This window comes from Diabrotica virgifera, chromosome 6 (assembly GCF_917563875.1).
Source record: "Diabrotica virgifera virgifera chromosome 6, PGI_DIABVI_V3a".
NCBI lineage: Eukaryota > Metazoa > Arthropoda > Insecta > Coleoptera > Chrysomelidae > Diabrotica > Diabrotica virgifera.
Genome location: NC_065448.1, coordinates 23961481 through 23984975, shown reverse-complemented (window position 1 = coordinate 23984975; position 23495 = coordinate 23961481). Strand labels below are relative to the sequence as shown.

The 23495-nt window shown below is 32.8% G+C and overlaps 1 protein-coding gene across 2 annotated transcripts in view; it reads right to left on the bottom strand.

Moving 5' to 3' along the window:
• LOC114331260 (NACHT and WD repeat domain-containing protein 2) overlaps positions 1 to 23495 on the bottom strand; it is a 206679-nt gene that overhangs the window by 127673 nt on the left and 55511 nt on the right. For both annotated transcript variants that reach the window (XM_028280772.2, XM_028280781.2), the window contains exon 3: positions 8040 to 8257. In XM_028280772.2, coding sequence (XP_028136573.2) covers positions 8040 to 8257 — 218 coding nt within the window. The remainder of the gene's footprint in view (positions 1 to 8039; positions 8258 to 23495) is intronic.

Genomic DNA, 23495 nt, shown 5'->3' with positions numbered 1-23495 from the left:
TTTCCAATTCCAACAGACGGAATCATTGGGAGAGACTTTATTTCTAACTTTCAATGTATACTAGATTACGCAAACCTTAAAATGCACATTAAAGAGGACAACGATTGTTACATTAGTACGAAAATTCTGGATAATATAGACAATGACACCATAATAATACCGCCTAGATGTGAAATTTACAGAATCGTAAAAATTTTTCAAACGTTAAAGAAAGATAGGATAGTGGAACAGCAAGAAATACAACCAGGAATATTCATAGCAAGAGCAATTATTTCAAGTAATAATCCATACATCAAAATTTTGAACACAACGTACGAAACAGTAAATGTAGACGCAAGCACAATCAGGACGTTGGATATTAAACTATTCAATATATATAGGCTAGTCAACGACAGCAAGGACAGAAAAAAAGAATTGCGAGAATCACTGAAATTAGACATACCAGAATACATACGAGACAACTTAGTATCGTTATGCGAGGAATATTCAGACATATTCGCCCTAAGGCATGATATGTTAACCTGTAACAATTTCTACGAACAAAAACTAAGAGTTGAAGACCAAACTCCGGTATATATCAAGAATTATAGGACACCTCACGCGCAAACAGAGGAATTAAATCGACAAGTACAAAACCTAAGAGACCAAGGAATCATAGAACCATCTACATCCGAGTACAACAGTCCAGTAGTACTGGTACCGAAAAAAGCTATAGATGGAGGAAAAGCATGGAGATTATGCATAGATTTTAGACAACTGAACAAGAAGATAGTTACAGACAAATTTCCATTACCAAGAATAGATTCGATATTAGATCAACTAGGAAGAGCAAAATGGTTTTCAGTTATAGACTTAATGTCAGGCTTTCACCAGATACCATTAGAAAAATCATCGAGAAAATACACATCGTTCAGCACAGAAAATGGAGCATTTCAATTTACCAGATTACCTTTTGGATTAAATGTAAGCCCAAATAGCTTTTCAAGAATGATGTCAATAGCATTTTCAGGATTAACACCAGACAAAGCATTTCTTTACATGGACGATATCGTAGTAATTGGAATATCCGAAAAACATCACTTAGACAACCTGAAAAAGACATTCGAGACATGTCGAAAATTCAATTTGAAACTTAACCCAGGAAAATGTCAATTCTTTAGAAGGGAAGTAACATATTTAGGACATGATCTTTCTCAAGAGGGAGTATCACCAGACAAAGCGAAGTATGCAGCAATTGAACAATATCCGACACCTAAGACAGCGGAAGAAACAAAGAGATTTGTAGCATTTTGCAACTATTACAGACGTTTTATTAAAAATTTTGCGGAAATATGCAGACCACTCAACAAATTATCGAGGAAAGGAGTAGAATTTTCGTGGACCGAGGAGTGTGAAAAAGCATTCAAAAAGCTTAAAGCATCTCTGACGAAACCACCAATTTTAAAATATCCTGATTTCAACAAACAGTTTATCTTAACAACAGACGCATCCAATGAGAGTTGTTCAGCAATGCTAAGTCAAGATTATAACGGAATTGACCTACCTATAGCATATGCATCAAGAAGTTTTAGTAAAGGAGAATGTAATAAACCTATAATCGTTAAGGAATTACTAGCGATTCATTGGGGAATTAATTATTTTAAATGTTATCTATATGGAGCACCAACATTCAAAGTAAAAACAGACCATAAACCTTTGACACACCTATTTGCAATGAAAGAACCAACCTCAAAACTCACGAGGATCAGATTAGACCTAGAAGAATATGACTTCGAAATAGAGTATATAACAGGGAAAAGTAACTACGCAGACAGCCTTTCAAGAATAACATTGCATCAACTAAAAAACCTATACATAGACAACGCCCATATACTAGCCATAACAAGAGCTCAAGCAAAAGAAAAGGAGAAAGAAGCAAGACAAACAAAGGCTGAAAGTGAACTCGCACTACAGCCAGAAGCCACCAAACAGACAGTAAGGAAGGTACTAAATAATTTAGAGGCGCATAGACTACCAATTTTGTCCTTTGGAGCAGAACTAATCTCACCAAGACTGAGCATTAGGGCCAAAAACAAAATAAAATGCAGCAAAAGCATAGCCACAGGATTGAATCGTTTCGATTTAAACCAAGCGTTGGTACAGCTTGATAAGCTGGCGGTAGAGAATGCAGTACGTAAAGTAAAAATATACGTAAATGATATTATTTTTAAAATGTGCACAATTGATGAATTTATTAAAGAAGGAAATAAAAAATTGAAGAATATAGAAATATACATATGTGAAGTACCAGAAACAATAAAAGATGTCAAAGAAAAACACAGATTAATAGGAGAATACCATAATCACCCGATGTTCGGAGGACACTTAAAGAAAAACAGACTAATAAAGAAGCTAAAAGCAAGATTTAGATGGAAAAATTTAGAAAAAGACGTAAGAAAATACGTTAAACAATGCCATGAATGTCACATTAACAAACCGAATAGAACACATGTCAAAGAAGACGTGATATCGGACACTTCTTCGAAACCAGAGGACACAGAATACATAGATACGATAGGTCAATTCACTAGAAGCAATGAAAGCAAGGAAGACAAAAAAGAGCGGCAAGAAGAAAATAAGCCCAAAGCAACACCACAACACTTTAAAAGAGGAGACCTAGTCCTTGTAAAAAGGGAAGAGAATGGTAAGTTTGATAGTCTTTATGTAGGTCCTTTCACGATAACAGAAGTAAATAACGTTAATTGTAAAATCAGAATAGAAAACAATAAAATCAAGGAAATACATAAGAATAGATTATATGCTTACAATCCGAAAACACAGTGAGTGACAAGTGTTACGAAACAATGTTGTTAAACGAACATTTTATATTATTTATGTATTTGCGTAGGTTTAGGAAGTTTGTATATAAAATAAATTTTTTGTATTGATTACAACACAGTATGGGTTGGTAGCACGACTTGCAAATTTCCCTCCCCGTAGTCGGAAAATTCCTAAAAAGGGAAGGTGTACAAGAATTCATCTGTACTCAGTAGATATATCTTAAAAACACCCTGTAATTATCTACGATAATTACTTTCAGTTATTTATGTCATCATAACAATATTACAACCTTCATTCGATTATATAAATATTGTTATCCTAGATCACGATTCAACTAATAATTGCAGAGTCAATTATAAACACTTTTCATGGTCGATGCTGAATAGGCATTTCTAAATATATAAACAGCAAAACTATAACAAGTAAATTCATATTATTATATTAGACATTCTATTTTGGTGATCAGACGTAATATTTCCACATTAAAGATAGTGTCTCTTTCTTCACGAGACGTTCTTAGGGTGCGGTGCTACCAGCTTATGCTAATGCGAGTGTAAATAAAACAACTCAACAAGTAAAAGCGTATCAATTATTCCACCCCTCGGATAAGGGATAACCACCCTCACCGGGAGAAGATAGCCTTAGTGCCCAGGGCTGTCATAAAACTGCAAGGAAATAGAAGAATATGAAAGAAAGTACGATAGCCTTAACATGCATAAAAAGATTAAGGAAATAACAGGTAAAAAAGTGAAACAAGCATCCACCGTAAAAGACAAAAAAGGTAAAAAATTACAGATTTAAATGAACAACTGGCAAGATGGACAGAATACATTGAAGAACTTTTTGCAGACGAAAGACCAGATATAGCAGTGGCAGAACTTACAGACGACACAACAGGGCCTGAAATCCTAAAAGCGAGAATATGCTATAAGGAACATTAAAGGGGGTAAAGCTGCAGGACCAGATGAAATTTCTGTAGAATTGTTGAAACTTGTACACGACGACACACTTGAAATAATGGTGAACCTCTTTAACACAATTTATAGAACAGGCATTATACCAAAGAAATGGCTCTCCTCCAGTGGTGTCATGGCAAAATTAGCAGTGCCGGAACGCAGTGCCGGAACGCACTGCTAATTTTTGATTACAAAACCTAAATTCTCTATTTATTTTTTTTCTTTTCTTAACCAGTGCTGGAACAGCGTTCCCGCGCGTTCCCGCACTATGACACCACTGCTCTCCTCTACTTTTGTCACAATCCCGAAGACGAATAACGCCAGAGAGTGTTCAGACCACAGAACTATAGCATTTTTCACACACTAAAAGTATTTTTAAAAATAATCCACAAAGGAATATTTTATAAACTAGAAGAGGACATAAGCGCCACACAGTTTGGATTCAGAAGTGGACTGGGAACACGGGAAGCTTTGTTTGGTCTGAGTGTGTTAATGCAAAGATGTTTAGGTGTAAACCAAGACCTCTACGTAGGTTTCATAGATTTTGAGAAGGCCTTCGATAAAGTCAGACACCAAAAGCTGTATGAAATCCTAAGAAGCAAAAACATCGACAGTCGAGACATTAACATCATATCCAGGTTGTACTGGGGACAAACAGCAAAAATCAAGGTAGATAATGAGTTAACCGAAGAAATTGAGATTCGTCGAGGTGTGCATCAGGGTTGTGTGCTTTCTCCACTAGTATTCAATATATATATATATATATATATATAGCGAAACAATATGTCAGGAAGCACTCCTAGAGCAAAACATTGGTATTAACATTAATGGAGAGTTAATTAACAATATACGATACGCTGATGACACGCTAATAGTAACAGATAACCTAGAAAATTAACTGTATTTGATGGAAAACATAAACACTCATACTAATAAGTATGGTCTAAAACTGAACATCAAAAAGACTAAATTCATGATTGTAACGAAGAAGCTATACATCAATGTGAATTTAACGATAAATAATCAGCCAGTTGAAATAGTTACGTCCTACAAATATTTAGGGGTTTGCTTCACTGATACTAATGACCAGACAAGAGAAATCAAGAGGCGAATAGAGATAGCGAGACAATCGTTTGTCAAGCTTCTCCAATCATTTCGATTTACCGCTGTTCTCTTCCATGAACGCGTTCCCAGGAAGTTCCTGGCATCCTCACCGACTTCGTCTTCCCAAGAAAGAAGAACAAGAATGTTAAGATGCTATATTTTCTCCGTTCTGCTGTACGGCATGGAAGCTTGGACACTGAAAAAGATAAACATCAAAAACATTGAGCCATTCGAGATGTGGTGTTACAGGAGAATGTGGAAAATACCATGGACAGAAAGAGTGACAAATCAAGATATTTTGCTAAAGATGGGGAAGGAACGCGAAGTCATAAAAGCCATACAAACGAAAAAACTGGAATATCTAGGCCACATAATGAGAGGAGAAAGTACTCTCTGCTAAGACTCATAATCCAAGGAAAAATCTCGGGAAAGAGAAATGTGGGACGTAGGAGGATTGCCTGGTTGCAAAATTTAAGGGAGTGGTATGGGTGCAGTTCAATACAGTTGTTCAGAGCTGCAGCCAACAAAGTTAAGGTTGCTGTGATGGTAGCCAACCTCCGATAAGAGACGGTACTGCATGAAGAAGAAGTGTATTAATACTCGAGAGGAAATATATTTCTATAGTAGTTATACTTAAGATACAATCTAAGACATACAAAAAAATCCTACGGTATTTATTTTTAAACATCAATCGCCCCGGGAATATTAACTGCCGCTGGCGCTGGTAGGTCTGACAATCTTATATTTACGTCGGAAATGGAAAAAATATTTGTAAAGAGAAGAACTTCATTATTTTTATTTTAAGCTGTCGCATGTTGGTCTAGTATCCAAAAATAATTATCGTTGTGTGCACTGGTAATTAAAAATATATGTATAAATACACTTCTTCAAGAAATTAACGCACCCCCTTAAAAAAGAGTCATTTTTGATGCCTTGAACTTCGTAAACCTGCTCTCCGATTTAAGTAATTTTTTTTAACATGTTATAGCCTTATTCTGTAACAATATCGCTGTAATAATATTGTTGCTATAAAGGTAAATTGTCATTGTATACCGGGTGTAGCAATCAAACATACTTTAACAACTAGACTTGTTTTTCGTCAATACAGGGTGTTTTTAAATAAGTATGGAAAACTTTAAGAGGTAATTCTGCATGACAGAATAATGACAGTTTGCTTTGTAAACTTCGTTTCCGAGATAGGGGGTGTTGAAATTTTTCTCACAAACTGACGAATTATTTAGTGCTCTAAAACCGGTTCAGATATGCAAATTAAATTTGGTGGGTTTTAAGAGGTAGTTATTGCGCATTTTTTAATGTAAAATTAGGAATTTAATATTCCTGTATTAATGGAAAACAAGGATAGTAATTAAAGTACCCACCTTTTTTATTATCCAACATAAGCGAATGAATCAAAAAACAGAATGTTAAGAAAACAGAAGGCTATAGTTGGATTGTAATTTCAGTTTTTTACATATGCTAGAATATTCCAAAGGGTGACGCGAACTTTGAGAAAAAAACACTGTTTGATTGGTACACCCGGTATACAATAAAAACTTACCTGCTTAGCAACAAGCATATTACAGCGAGATTGTTAAAGAATAAGGCTGTAACAAGTTAAAAAAATCGCTTATATCAGACAACAGGTTTATTAAATTTGAGACATTAAAACTGAGCAATTTTTAAGGTGGTGCGTTAATTTCGTGCGTAGTAGATGGATTTTATTTTACAAATGTTCGTTTAAAAGGTATTTAAGAATATGTACTTTCATTTACCTGTTTAACGATCTTGTTTCCTCTTCCAATCTGCAGGATGGTCTATAGCAGTGTTTCCCAACCTTTTTTGTGTCATGCCCCACCTTAGTCTTTCTAAAAATTTTATGCCCCCCTATGTAACATACATATTTTTTAATATTAAAAAATTTAATATGTTAGGTTTTACGAAGAAATCACTGGGAAGTTTGTAATGAAACAGTGTAAGTAAATTTTTAAAATATATAATGATTGCAATTCTAATTCAAATTTCAATACTAAATTTCCAGATTTTTCTAATTAATTTTTTTTTAATTTAGTCAGATCCCTGCGCTTGATTCTTGCTGCTTGCTGCCCAGAGATTTTTTATTAGGTTCCAATTTCTCCACGTTGTGTTATATCGAGCCGATATCTCTTTTTTACCAGTAAATCATTTACTACACTGCATCGACATTTAGCTAAATATGAAGGTGGGAACGGTAGCAATATCTTTCTTGCACATTTGGTTGAATTTGGGTATTTGACTTCTCTTTCCTCAGAAAGTCATGCCATCGCTCCTTTTATCTTCAGATAGCCATCTTACTTCAGTATGTAGTAAAAGTTTCACGTGGTCTTCATTTTCTTTTTCACAAAATAGTTTGAATAGACGCTCACATTTGGCGTTAGATTTAATAGCACATTAACACACTTTATTACGGAATGAAGTGCGTCATCTAGAACAGCCAAGATGTTTTTAGCTACTAAGTTTTCCCTATGAATACCACATTGCACAAGAATCATTTCTGGATTCGTATGTTTCATCAACTTTAGCAGGAATATTTCTTGCCTATCATATTAGGAGCATCAGCAACACAAGATGTAAGTTATCAATACTGTCTCACTGTTTCTCAAAGTCAATTCATCAATTTGCATTGAGAAAGTTCTTGTTTTCAGCTCTTCAACATGTTGTTTTTTAATATCTTTATGCATTCCATCTATTCTTCTTCTACACTCTACAGTATTGTTACTGAGCGGCATAGCTTTTCCATCTTTGTCATTTTTTTTCAAGAACCGTTGTAAGAAATGCTGATATTGACGGTTTTATTCAATTATCTTCTATAGTTTGATTTTTTCCCGTTTTAGCGACGAATGAAGAAATTTGATAACTAGCCTTAAGCACACAATTGTTAGTTGAAGTATGAGCAATAAATAGAGAGTGTAATGTTCTTCACCGAAATCTAGCATTGTATTTAAATGGCCCGAGCGAAAGGGTTAAACTAGTGTCGAGTCCATATTCCAATGGCCCCCTTAAAAATCGAATTGCCCCCCTTAAAAATCAAATTTCCCCCTGTGGGGCGTGGGCCCTACGTTGGGAAACACTATAGGTATTTTTATCAAATACACAAAACAACTCCAAATCTACAAAACTTACCAGAGACACTAGTGATGGTTGTCCCTTTAAACGATTTTGTTAGACTCGGCTTATGTTCTAAAGCACTCGCTGTGGTAGTTGGAGTATTACCAGATGGTAGTTGAGGTTTTCCGGCAGTAGTGGGTTCCAAAATGACGCCGGAATGAGGCGTGATGTGGTTCAGCAACGTTTGTTGTTTCTCTGAAGGTAAACTAGCTCGCACCTGATAACTTCCCGACCTGAAACAATTATTATATTACAGTAAAAGTATGGTTTAAAACAAGACATTTTATAACATATAATCAATAATCAATATCATATTTTCTGATGATCAGATTTGCTATTTGATGATCAGATATCAAAATTGATGACTTAAGAATAAGATTAAAACCAAATTAAACATTTTATGGAACGCAATACTGAATGTTACCAAGAGAATTTAAAATTTCTTATGCAGATGTGTTTTAACTTTATAGACCAGGGCGCATCTGTAAAAATATTAGTACATTTGGACGTTGAGAGGTGACTCAAATTTTTTTGCAGAAATTGCTTAAAAATAACTCAAATAATAATATATGAGTTATCCTACCTCTCAAGAAGGTCCGGAACATTGTTTAAATAATTAAAATGTCAAAAAATGAAGGAAAAATTCGATTTTTTTCTTCGTTTTTTGATTATAACTTTAAAAGTATTCATTTCCGAAAAAAGGTGTACTGACATAAAAGTTGTGTAATTAAATTTCCTACAATATAGAATTGCATATAAATTTAAAAAATAGTCACCCTTGTTGCAAAATAGCAATAATCGCGAAACAACCATACAAAAGCAAGTATTCGCAATTTACGTTTTTTAACCATTTATCCTACACTTAGGACCTTTATATTTCACCCAGAAAAACTTTATGATACAGTAAAACAATACTGTAAATTTCATTGAGATCGGATCAATAAATTTTGCAAAATAAATTTTGCAATCCAGCTTTCATAAAAAAAATCCATTTTTTGAAAATGATACAGGACTGAAAATAAAGCAGATAGCAAGTTGAATTTTTTTGCGTATAGAAGTGTACTGTAACTTTCATTTGCAATTTGCAAAATTAAAATCGATTAACTACCACGGCGTCAGGAATTTTTTTAAATAAACATTATTTATTGGTGCTACGCGCAGGACAGCGGATAGTTTGCCCTGATTAGGCATTCCAATGACCTTTGATAATGATTGATACATTTTAATTTTTATTACATTTCGATATAAATAAATAAATTTGTTTATTGCAAAATAAAAACACATACTCTATCTTTTGAAATAATACTTTTTTTAGCAAAAACTTTCTTTGTTCATATATTTTAACTTAGAGAATAAAAGTTTATTATTTTTTAAACATATGCAATTGTTTAAACAATATTTCACAAACAATAATAAAATTAGTTTGATTTTTGTGGAATTAAAGTATTAAAATACAACAAAATATAGAGTAAGAAAATAATATATTAGATAAAGATTGGAAGAAATTTTGGTGGAAATCAACTTGTGTGAATCGAACACCGCTGTCCTGCTCGTAGCACTAAAAATTAATGTTTATTTAAAAAATTTCCTGACGCCGTGGTAATTAATCGATTTTAATTTTGCAAATTGCAAATGAAAGGTGCAGTACACTTCTATAAGCAAAAAAAAATCAACTTGCTATCTGCTTTATTTTCAGTCCTGCAACATTTTAAAAAAATGAAGTTTTTTTTTCGAAAGCTGGATTACAAAATTTATTTTGCAAAATCTATTAAACCGATCTTAATAAAATTTACAGTGTTGTTTTAGTATATCATAAAGTTTTTATGGGTAAAATATGAAGGTCCTAAGTGTAGCGTAAATGGTTGAAAAACGTAAAATGCGAATACTTGTTTTTGTATGTTTTTTTCGCAATTTTTGCTATTTTGCAACAAGGTTGACTATTTTTTTAAATTGTTAACCAATTCTGTATTATAGGAAATTTATTTACGCAACTTTTATGTCAGTACAACTTTTCTCAGAAATGAATAGTTTTAAAGTTATAATCAAAAAACCAATAAAAAAATCGAATTTTTCCTTCATATTTTGACATTTTGATTATCTAAACAATGTTCCGGACCATTTTGAGTGGAAGGATAACTCAAATATTATTGAGAGTTATTTTCAAGCAATTTCTGCAAAAAAATTTGAGTCACCTCTCAACGTCCCTCTCAAAACAGATGCGCCCTGGACTATTATAACTAACAGCACTTTTTTAATTAATGGTAAGTAAAATGGCTTTTTTATTTTTGGCAAAACTTTTATATTTCGTCAGAACCACCCGGATAAGGCAGGAAAGGGAGTGCAGTAATATTAAGAGAATAGTAACTAATTATCAAGATGTTCGTCCAAGTAATGAAGCTTAAAATAGGACAAAACCTCGCAATTTTTACAGAATGGATCGATTTGCTTGAAAATTTGAGAATCAATAGTGGATAGTCCTAGGATCAACATCTATATGATGCCGAAAGGCGCTTTTACCATGGGGGTAGTTGCCACCCCATCTCGGTGGTGGACATTTTGTATTATATTTTGACCGCAAAATAGTTTAAAACGAATAACGAAATACGAAAAAATGTTTAAGGGGGAAGTCTACTGTGACAAGGGAAAAACATTCCGATTTTCCGGATTTTTTTTTCTAACAAAATATGACTCGTACATTAAATTAATTTAAACCGCCATCTTTATTATATATTCAAGTAAGTATTTGTAAAAAAAGTTTCAAGTCTAAATATTCAAAATTGCCGTCGTGGCACTCCTTCAAGCGCAGGTCCGTTTTTTTTAGGTGCTCAAACGGTGTACATGAAATCTCACGTCTGGGTGATCTGAAACAAAAAACAAAATATGGTTATCATCTACATAGTATTGACTCTCGTCTGACGGAGAATTTTTTGATATCGTTTTTTGTTTAATTGTTATACAGTGCAGTGGAATAAGTGTTGCCCCCCTCTGTTAACTTGTTTATTTTAAGAAAATAAGCAAAAGGCTCGGACAGGTCGATTTTTAAACTAACCATAGTATATTATAGCATCAACGTTTCGAACTTTATGCGATCCCTCTTCAGGTAACAGCCATAACTTTGATTTTTTTAATGGGAAAGTACATCATGTGACACCTCATTTAAAAGCTCTTAAAATACTGAGTTCAAGAATGTATAATACTTTAATCCTGTTTGAGAGCGTAGGCGCAAAATTTCGGTCGAATTCTTTCTAAATGCAATCATTTTTTTCGAATCCTGAAAAAACTAATAAATATTCTTGAAAAATTTAAACGCAGAATGAAATATTACAGTATTCTCGATGGTCCAAAATTCCTGAGAACTCCTATAATGTTTATTTTAATAAGTCACAGTGGTGAAAAAAGAGAAAATTTAGTGTGATTTTTAATTTCAAATATATCATTCAAAAGAAACTTTTTGTTTATTCTAAGGGACTGTCAGCCCTCGGTAATAATCTAATATTTCATTCTGCGTTTAAATTTTTCAAAAATACTTATTAGTTTTCTCAGAATTCGAAAAAAATAAATGCGTTTAAAAAGAGTTCGACCGAAATTTTGGGCCTGCAATCTCAAAAAGGATTAAAGTATTATACATTTTTGAAATCAGTATTTTAAAAACTGTTAAATGAGGTGTCACATGATGTACTTTACCATTTAAAAAAATCAAAGTTATGTCTGTCACCTGAAGAGGGATCGCGTAAAGTTCGAAACGTTGATGCTATGACATACTATGATTAGTTTAAAAATCGACCTGTCCGAGCGTTTTGCTTATATTCTTGAAATAAACAAGTTAACAGGGGGGGCAACACTTATTCCACCGCACTGTATACAATAATAACATGAAATTTGGGCAAAAAAATAGAAAAAATTTCAAGAATTTTTTTTCGGCGTCAAAATTTTTAATAGACAAAATCCTTCGTCAGACGAGAGTCAATACTATGTAGATGATAACCATATTTTGTTTTTTGTTTCAGATCACCCAGACGTGAGATTTCATGTAGGTACACCGTTTGGGCACCTAAAAAAAACGGACCTGCGCTTGAAGGAGTGCCACGACGGCAATTTTGAATATTTCGACTTGAAACTTTTTTTACAAATACTTGAATATATAATAAAGCTTAGAAAAAAATCCGGAAAATCAGCCTGTTTTTCCCTTGTCACAGTAAACTTCCCCCTTAAATATGAAATTGTAGGCTATTTAATTCCCAAGAACTGACCTTGAAAAATTTTTTTCTATGACAAAAATTGAGTGAATCGTAAATGAGTATTATACAAAAACACATTGATTTTTTCGATATAAAATTAACACTTTCGATAGCGAATAAATCGAATACTATTAATTTTTTCAAAAAAATGTATAGAATTCTTTTTGCTTAAAATTAATGTTTTTATCAACTTTTGCGGTCAAAATATAATAAAAAAATTTCCATGGGGGGTGGCAACCACCCCCATGGTGAAAGCGCCTTTCGACATCATATAGATTTTGATCCTTGGACTATCCACTACTTATTCTCAAATTTTTAAGCAAATCGATCCATTCTGTAAAAATCGTGAGGTGAAAAGTTTCGGTTCCTGGACTAAATAATCTATATCTATCCGCATTTTTATTCAGCTCAACTAAAACTTTGTTATTTTTCGATAGTTGTAGGTATATTTTAGTGAGTTGATTGCATCTTATCCATATGCCAATCATATTATCTATTTGTTTGTTTCACTACTTTAGTCTGTTGAAAGCTTTTTATTGCGTTAATGCTGGGTACTCAAACATAACATACCCTGATATTGATTGCAGATAGATCAGGTTTAGATTTATTACCGAGTTTATATAATGAATTATCAATTTGTGTAATTATTCGGAAAATACAGATAAGATAAAATACAGTTCTGTGTATGAACACAAACATTAAATAAGTCTGATTGTACACGAATATAAAACATAGCAACAAGCGTAACATGCAATGTCAGAAAAAAGATATAAAGATACTGATAATGTAAATTTTGGTTTTATATGGTAATAAAAAATATGAAAAAAAATTTTTAAGAAACGCTTTTCTTTAGTTACGAGTGACTAAAATTAAAAATATTATAAAAAAAATCAACTAACAAGCAAAAAATAAAAAAAAATTGAAAAAATCTAACACATTCGTCAAAGAAAAGCGTCTTCATTGAATATACGGTTTTCGCCCTTCGCTTTTTTTTAACGAATGATTTTTTCAGATTTTTTGCTTTTCAGTTGATTTTTTTTATATTTTTCATTTTAGTCACTCGTAACTAAAGAAAAGGGCTTATTAAAATTTTTTTTTTCATATTTTTTATTTTTTACTTTTTAGTCTTACACATTTCAACCATTAAAAAAATATATCGTCATGTTTATTAAAATATGAATAAAAAATATGATGTACAAACATGAAAAGTAGTCGGAGTCGGCAAAAAATTTGAAACTTTATTGTTTATTTATGAAGCATAACGTAAACAATTAACGTAAAAAGTGAAATTATGTATAGTTCATATAATTAGCTACAATCTGTAAAAGTTTCAAGTTTCTTCATTGTAAAAAACAAGAGAATTTAAGCATTTTCCGTTAAAATCGTTTTTTATTTAAACAATTAATAAACATAAAAAAAATGTATTGGCTATTTGTGTATTGTTCCCGCGAATGCACATGTCTGCAAATTTTTAGTCATTTGCATTAAAGAAAAGGCAGTCAAATTAACGTCTAAATATTTGACCCAAACGATTGAACTAAAGAAAAGCGTTTAATTAATTAATACGCCTACGAAATCATGTGACTTCACGGGGTATGACGCGGATGACGTGCAACGGTAAGTATATTAGACGGAGTATATATATACAGATTTAAGAAAGGCCTTGTATATTTTTAACTAATTTTAAAATGTGAAGCCTATAGCTACTTATTTCTGTAAATAATTTTTCTTTTTAGCATTTTCTATATATGACAGACTTATTCACTTCATCCGAAGAACCAAACTAATTATTTATTGATTATTGTTCAAATATTTATATTTTTTATATATTTATAGACGATGCTTTATTATTTTATTTAGTAGTTTATCATTTTTCAATAATTCCCAATGTGATATTTTATCTTCCGATGAATATTTAAAGTCGCTACGTGACAAGGACGCAAAGAACCGTGGCCGTATCCTGTGTACTCGTCCTAGAAGAGAAAATAGGTCACGGGATCCGAATACACACAGTTACTCATTGACGTCATTGCCGTGACGTCAGAGTTGCGAAGCACTGCACCTAGTTTCCCGGAAAAACAGTTAACTTAACCAGAAAATATTCGAAATTGTGGAATCGTTCCGTTGTCGGGCTTTTACGTCATTTTAACACACACTTTTCTCTTTGGAATGCAGTGTTTTGTGTTTATTTAATGCTTTTTTTATGTAGCAGGCTTTGTCACAGATTAGATTTATTATTTTTTGTAAAGCTCCGGAAACTAAGGTTTTTTATTTCATCATTTTGTTTTGCTTTTATATATTCTCTGCAGCTGTTTTTACACTGTGCTAGCATTTAATTTTTAACAATAATAATAATATAATAATATGATACAATAATGGCTTATAGATATACTGAGAATATATAAAGTCGATGATAATATAGTGACTTTTTACAGCATATAATGACAGAGTGGAAGACTAGAATTTACCTTCAAATACCTGGTGAAAATAACATCGAAACTGAAAATATCGTAATCAGCCGGGGCCTGTTCCAAGGAGATTCGTTAAGTTCACTGTGGTTCTGTCTAGCTTTGAACACACTATCTCAGCTATTGAACTCCACTGACGAAGGCTTTAGCATCAAAAATAAAACCAATGTGGTGGCGAAGCTTAATCATCTGTTGTATATGGATGATTTGAAATTATGGCTTCCACTCGAAACTAACTAGATGAGATGCTAAGAACTGGAGAGTCCTTTTCAAATGATATTAGTATGCACTTCGGACTAGACATGTGCCGTGTTTTAAATATAGTCAGAGGAAAAGTACAGCCCGGAGGATTCGATATGCAAAATGGCCAGAACATTGAGGCCATGGGTGAAAACGATATGTATAAATATATTGGGGTAAAGCAAGCACGGAAAATTGACCATAAGCAAATGAAAATTGAGATAACTACTGAGTTTATACGAAGGGTAAAACAGCTGCTTCGTTCACACCTTAACAGTAGAAATTTGTTTAAGGCACTAAACACCTACGCATGTTCCGCGCTTAGCTATTTGTTTGGCATTGACGGCATTGTTAAGTAGACAAAAACGGACATGAGAATCTTCATTGAAAAGTAAGAACACACTTCAGAAAAGCACAAAAACACCATCCTAAAAGTGCAGTAGAAAGAACTATTATTACCACGGAATCTAGGAGGAAGAGGACTTATGGATATAGGTGAGCAATTAGATAAACAAATTGCTAATTTAAGAACTTATTTTCAGATGCAAGCTGAGACATCTACTCTACATCGCGCTGTTTGCGCAGTAGATGACACAACACCGATCAAACTGAGGTAACCAGAAATGCGCATAATTCACCTCACTAAAGACGAAAAAATGCGCACTTGGATGAGTAAACCTCTGCACGGGCGATATCCCAGTGAGGTTAGCCAAGACTATGTCGACAATATAGCGTCGAACTATTGGATGACATCAGGAAAGATGTTCCCTGAAACGGAGGGTTCATTATTGGCCATTCAGGATCAGGTTATACCAACGAAAAATTACCTGAAATATATCATCAAAGACCCTCAGGTCCAAAACGACAAATGCCCATATGGATGTCAAACCCAAGAAACCATCCAACATCTTACAGGGGGCTGCCAGGCATTTGCTGCAACTGAATACAAGAAACGGCATGACGCAGTGGGAAAAAATCCTTCATCAAGAGATAGCTATCAAGCTGGGACTTCTCTAAAAGGACCATCTCCCATATTATCAATACGTCCCTGAGAGTATGCTTGAGGATGGCAACTACAAGCTATACTGGGACCGCACTGTGCTCACAGGCCAAACAGTGGCACATAATAGACCAGATCTCGTACTAGTTAATAAATTAACAAGACAAACGACACTAATTGATGTGGCCATACCTAACAACAATAATCTACGTACTAAATTTACTGAAAAGATCGCCAAGTACAGTGATCTGGAAATTTAAATACGAAGACAATGGAGAATGCAAAGTACCGAGACGATACCTCTTATCATGTCTACTGCTGGAGTCATTCCTAAGAGCCTCCTCGAAAGCATAAAAAAGCTGGGTCTAAATGAACATCTTTACAAAACCATGCAGAAAGCTGTACTACTCGCAACGGCCAGATGTGTACGAAAATTTTTGGGAGATACACCTTCATATCAAGTCACCTAGGGCTCGATAAAACGGAAAGAGTCCACCAGAGTCCAATCCTTTTGATACCGTAGGTATCTAGGATGAGTCAATTTTCCCCTTAGCGGGAGTGTGAGCCGTAGGGCTAAATCCGGATAATATAATAATAATTGAAGAGATTTCGAAATAGTATTATATCAAAATTATAGGTGTAAGTGAAATGAAAAAGTAAAATTTAATAAAAAATTTTGGTCTTGGTAAAAGGTATATTATTTTAAAAAACCCTATAGGGCTACAAACATCGAACAGAACGTTTTCGCTCTAAAAAGAGCATCATCAGTGTTGCCTAAAATAAGTATAACCATATTAATTATCAAAATGTTGAACTTAAAGTGATGACCAAGGTAGAATCAAAGTTTGGTTATACTTACAAGAACATGGTGAGCCAACCAAAAAATACGAAGGTCAAAGCCTTTCAAAAATGGACTAAAAGTCACATCAAAATGCTAACATAGCAAATTCCAAAGGATGGATATAATCCCTAAGGATATGGCCCTAGGATAACATATGACTCCCACACGTTGTAAGTGGGTCAAAGGTAACAAATTAGGTCATTATGTTACAAGAGCTGACAGGCAACTAAGATGTGAGATATCAAAAGCGAATCTGTCTGATGTCAAGACAACAATTGTCAATGGAACTTGAAGTATCATGAAAAATTGGTTACACAGCTACTAAATTTATAGTTGTTTATAGTACAAGCAATGATAACAGCTAACATCAGTGTGTTGGAATTATAAAAATAAAGAGTTAGTGAGAATAGATTATCTAGATGTAAAATAGAAGGGGGGAATTTGAGTACCCACAATCATCAATGAAGTGTACGTAAATTGATGAAGAAAGGTAGGCAAAACAACATACAGATAATGTAATGTATGGTTTATGTTTTGAAATTAGATAATTTATATTTGTGAACCAACACAAATGATGGCTGAGAGACTGGCTGAAAAACTAGAGACAAATTAGGGGTCGTGATATCAAATGCTGAAAAAGTTGTAAACTCAAATTCCCCCCTTCTATTTTACATCTAGATAATCTATTCTCACTAACTCTTTATTTTTATAATTCCAACACACTGATGTTAGCTGTTATCATTGCTTGTACTATAAACAACTATAAATTTAGTAGCTGTGTAACCAATTTTTCATGATACTTCAAGTTCCATTGACAATTGTTGTCTTGACATCAGACAGATTCGCTTTTGATATCTCACATCTTAGTTGCCTGTCAGCTCTTGTAACATAATGACCTAATTTGTTACCTTTGACCCACTTACAACGTGTGGGAGTCATATGTTATCCTAGGGCCATATCCTTAGGGATTATATCCATCCTTTGGAATTTGCTATGTTAGCATTTTGATGTGACTTTTAGTCCATTTTTGAAAGGCTTTGACCTTCGTATTTTTTGGTTGGCTCACCATGTTCTTGTAAGTATAACCAAACTTTGATTCTACCTTGGTCATCACTTTAAGTTCAACATTTTGATAATTAATATGGTTATACTTATTTTAGGCAACACTGATGATGCTCTTTTTAGAGCGAAAACGTTCTGTTCGATGTTTGTAGCCCTATAGGGTTTTTTAAAATAATATACCTTTTACCAAGACCAAAATTTTTTATTAAATTTTACTTGTAATTAATGGTATACAGCCAGCTACAGGAAATTCTTCCTAGTGGATTTTTGAAATGAAAAAAACTGACAACGGCAGAATAAAACTAGATGACCATATATTATAATTTTCACTGCTCGGGTATACATCTAGAATGAAAAATGGAGTGGGAACAATGGTAATCAGAATACTAGACAGAAAGGTAACAAATGTAAGATCAGAGAGATGAATATGGTACATCAAAATATTACCAGAAAAATAAACAGTTAGCCAAAACCCAATGGAAGAAAATAGGGAAAGAAAATTAATGAATTTTATGAAACATTACATAAACTAATGACCAATGATGCAATAATAATGAAATTGGCCAAATAAAAGAGACAGAGAGACTAGGTAGGTATCAGAAGAGAGGAATGGGATACATAGAGCGGTGATTTAAGAAATAATGTTGTTTCCTATATAACCAATGTCCGTGCAGACCATGTTTTTCCTTACGTTTGCTTTATTGTACAAGTAGAGGTACAGATACCTTATCCTGAAGATATGTTTAAGTGTTTGAGAGGCTCAACGGCGTAACCAGGATGATCCTAAGGGGGGGGGGGGGTTACAACTACTGGAAGGTCTCTGGGGGGTATGGTGTTAAGCGTATATATAGCTCAAAGTACATCCAAATGGGGGGGGTATAACCCCCCAAAATCTCCCCTGGTTACGCCTATGTGGAGGTTGATTTAGACGTGCACTGTATGTTGTCCTACCTAAAGCAATTTTTTTCAAGATTATATAATAATAATAGCTTTATAATAGCTTTATTGCCCAACAGTTTCCCATTTACAGGACAATGATAAAAATATTACATAATTTATAATACCTATAGGTAAGATTTAAGCAGTAGTACCAAAAAAATAACATTAATAATACAAGTTAGACTAAAATTAATATAAATTCAAACCGAAAAAGAAAATAAATTAATAAAAAAAATAAAATAAAATAAAATAAAAAATTAGTGCTTATTTCAGACACTCAATAGCTACTTTTATAAAGTTCCTTTGAGAACATGAAAAAATGTCACAATGCTTACCAATAACATTAAAATTTCTACACATTACATTAATAGGAGCCTTACATAGAATATTTGTACGAGCTCTTGTACACCTAAATAATACATTTGTTCTTAAATTTGACCTTGGAATATTAAAATTAATGTTTTGTAATATTGAAATACAATCAATTGCATTATTAACAAGTTTGTACAAAAAAATTAAAGATGCAACTTTTCTTCTTAATTCTAAACTACACATACTAAAACGATCACACAAGTAATTATTATCTATACCTCTAGCCGGATAAAGACCATTTACTTTAAACATTAAAAATTTTAGAAATTTTCTCTGAACGCTTTCAATTGCAATGTTATGACAATCATAGAAAGGACTCCATACAATACTGGCATATTCAAGTTTAGAGCGGACATAAGTATAATATAGCAATGTTAATGACTTTATATTATTAAATGACTTACAATTGCGAATTAAAAACCCATAAGCCTTCAACGCTTCAGAAACTTTAACACACATATGTTCCACAAAAGTGAGTTTTGTGTCAAAAATTACACCCAAATCCTTAACCGTGTTCTGCCTTTCTAATGTTCTATCGTGACAACTATAGTTAAATACAAATAAACTTGATTTCCTAGAAAAAGTGACTACTTTACATTTTTTTGTGTTAAGTTGTAATTTGTTGCTGTTGCACCAATTTTCCAATATTTCTATATTCTGCTGAAGTTGGTTACAATCATCCAGCTCCCTAATAGTAGAAAATATTTTCAAATCGTCAGCAAAGCCCAATCTTTCGCATGAAATATTTTCAAGAAGGTCATTAATAAATAGTAGAAAGAGCAATGGACCGAGATTGGAACCTTGAGGCACACCAGACGCAGCAAGATATTTTTCTGAGACATAACCATTATATGCTACAAACTGCATCCTTCCCTGAAGATACGATTTTAACAATAAAAGAGCACTGTCAGTAAAACCAAATGTTGAAAGCTTGCTAAGTAATACTTCATGATCAATTCTGTCAAAAGCCCTCGAAAAATCGGTATATATAACATCAACTTGGCCATTATCGTCAATAACTTCAGAAATATATTGGGTAAAATAAACCAAGTTGGTTACAGTTGATCTTTTATTAACAAAACCATGCTGATGAGATGAAATATAAAGTTGAACAGAAGATAAGATCCTATTATACAGGGTGTCCCGAAAAGAATGGTCATAAATTATACCACAGATTCTGGGGTCAAAAATATGTTGATTGAACCTCACTTACCTATATACAATAGTGCACACAAAAAAAGTTACAGCCCTTTGAAGTTACAAAATGAAAATCGATTTTTTTTCATATATCGAAAACCCTTCGAGATTTTTCATTGAAAATGGACATGTGGCATTATTATAGCAGCATCATCTTAAAAAAAAATTAAAGTGAAATTTGTGCACCCCATAAAAATTTTAAGGGGGTTTTGTTCCTTTAAACCCCCCCAAACTTTTGTGTACGTTCCAATTAAATTAATATTGTGACACCATTAGTTAAACAAAATATTTTTAAAACTTTTTTGCCTCTTAGTACTTTTTCGATAAGTCAGTGTTTATCGACCTATTTTGAATATTTGTCGAATCCACCACATATTTGTATATGGTTAAATACGATTATAGAGACCTGTTAATAATCTGAAAATGTATTTATAATTTACATTTTTAGGTATATTTTGAAAAAGAAGCCATATCTCGATAAAAGGTGATTTCTGAAAAAAAGACTAAGAGTCAAAAAAGTTTTAAAAACACTGTGTTTAACTAATGGTACCACAATAATAGTGTAATTGGAACGTACACAAACATTTGGGGGGTTTAAAGGAACAAAACCCCCATAAAATTTTTATGTAAATATATTAAAAAAGAAGCCGCATCTCGATAAAAACTGGCTTATTGAAAAAATACTAAGAGTCAAAAAAGTTTTAAAAACGTTGTGTTTAACTAATGATACCACAATAATGAATTAATTGGAACGTATACAAAAGTATGGGGGGGTTTAAGGGAACCAAACCCCCATAAAATTTTTATGGGGTGGACAAACTTCACTATAATTTTGTTTTAAGATGTTACTGCCATAAGAATGATACATGTCAATTTTCAATAAAAAATCTCTAATAGTTTTCGATATATTGAAAAAAATCGATTTTCATTTTGTAACTTCAAAGGGCTGTAACTTTTTTTATGAGCACATTTGTACTAAGGTAAGTTAGGTTCAATCGAACTATTTTTGACCGTAGAATGTGTGGTATAATTTATGACCAATCTTTTCGGGACACCCTGTATAATACGATTTCGAAAACCTTTGAAAAATTAGATAAAATAGAGACAGCTCTATAGTTTTCTATTTCTGACTTCACCCCAGCCTTAAATATCGGACACACCCTTGCTTCCTTCCATAGTTCTGGATATTTCATTTTTTGTATAGATAAGTTTATAATCTTGGTTAAAGGTATGACAAATGCACCAGCGCAATCTTTAATAAGAAACGAGGGAATCTTGTCAGGGCCTGATGTCATCTTATCTTTTAACTTTCTGATAGCAGCATTTATTTCATCCTCTGTAACCGATTGAAAATTAATTGATGTCATATATGGGTTTATTGGATAATTGCAACCACCTTCATCATCAGAAACTAAATAAACACTACTGAAAAATTCCGCAAAAGCATTCACTATGGCTTGCGGATCTTTGTAATCACTTCCCTCAAAACTCATGTTTCCAGGAATTCGTGATGATTTATTTCTAGAGTGAATGTAAGACCAGAACTTAGTTTTGTCTTGAGAAATATTTGTTTGAATATCCTCCAAGTAGTTGTCATATGCCACCTTGACCTGATATTTTATTAGTCGTCGTAATCTTTTAAACTCAATAAAATCGGAATGAATCTGAGATTTTTTATATTTGCGTCGGAATTTAACTTTTAGTTTTATGTTTTTTATAATCTCGGAATCAAACCAAGGTGGATATTTATGAGCATGATTTTTGTAAACCGGAATATGCTTATCAAAAATGTCATAAATTTTATTATAAAAAGTTTGTACAGCAATATCTACTTCGTCGCAGCATTCGATAAAACTCCAATCACTCTGTAGGATACTTGAATATAAGTTAACAAAATCTGCATTGCTAAAATTATAAGCTTTATCAAGTGAATTTGGAATAAACGTTACTTCTTTAGAAAATATGTTGTTAAAATTTATTAGTAGAGCCGGATGATGATCATCCTCAGCTACAAGAGGCAAATCATCGTGAGACACAGTACATTTTATATTGGATGCTATCAAATCAAGTATTCGTTCAAGTGTATTTTTTATATTATTATATTGATCCAAGTTAATAGTATTAAATAAATTTAAAATTGCTGCAGTTTTTCTATCCGATATCTCATTCTCAATAAATTTAGGCGCATTAAAATCTCCCAAAATAATCACAAAATTATCATTCAAATAATCAAGTTGCTCTAAAGATTCAAAGAAAAATTCAAAATCTAATAAACTTAACTTATCAGGAATATATAATACCATTACATGTAACATTATATGTAACAAACTTGTCATCCTTTATAAAGCTGAATTAATATACATATACATACGGTGACCATATCTTTTTAAAGAAAAAAAAGTACAAAAAACAAAAATGTATTAAAAACGCAAAATGTATCTTGTTATTGGACAAATATAACTTTTTGGCATTAAAAATAAATCAACTATGTAGCTAAACATAAAAAATTATATCAATTAAACTAAACATAACACATTCTATTAACTTTGAAAAAGTTGCAAGCCTGTAATTATGAGTTTTTAGATGAGGGACCTGGAATAGCCTCATCTTCTTCCGGTTTTTTGCATCATTCATATTTTTCTGAACTTAAAATTAATTTAAGAAGGTCCGGCTTCGACTAAAGTAAATGAAACATTTCATACAAGTCTCATCAAAATTTGCGTACACCAGCATCGCTGCCTTGAGAGTGGATATGGACATTTGAGACTTTTCCGACGTCCAATAATTATTACAGAAAATAAACGCTAGATAGCCGGACCAGTACCCGGAAGACAAAACATAAATTCGCATAATATTTGTAAGTTTTTCAGTTTCAATTGATCTACACATTTAAAAACTTCAAGTTATCGATCCTGACTATTTTTTTCTTCTCTGTTCCACTCAGCAATTTTTTCACTTGTAGCCACGTCTTTCAAAATTCCCAGTTCGTCAAAGAGTTGATCTTCATTTAACATGGTTGCCTTGATATACAATTTAAAAGTTTCGAGAGAATAACAAACATCGTTCCATGTTATGTATTTCACTTCTTAGATCTATCCTTTTGAATAGTTTAAA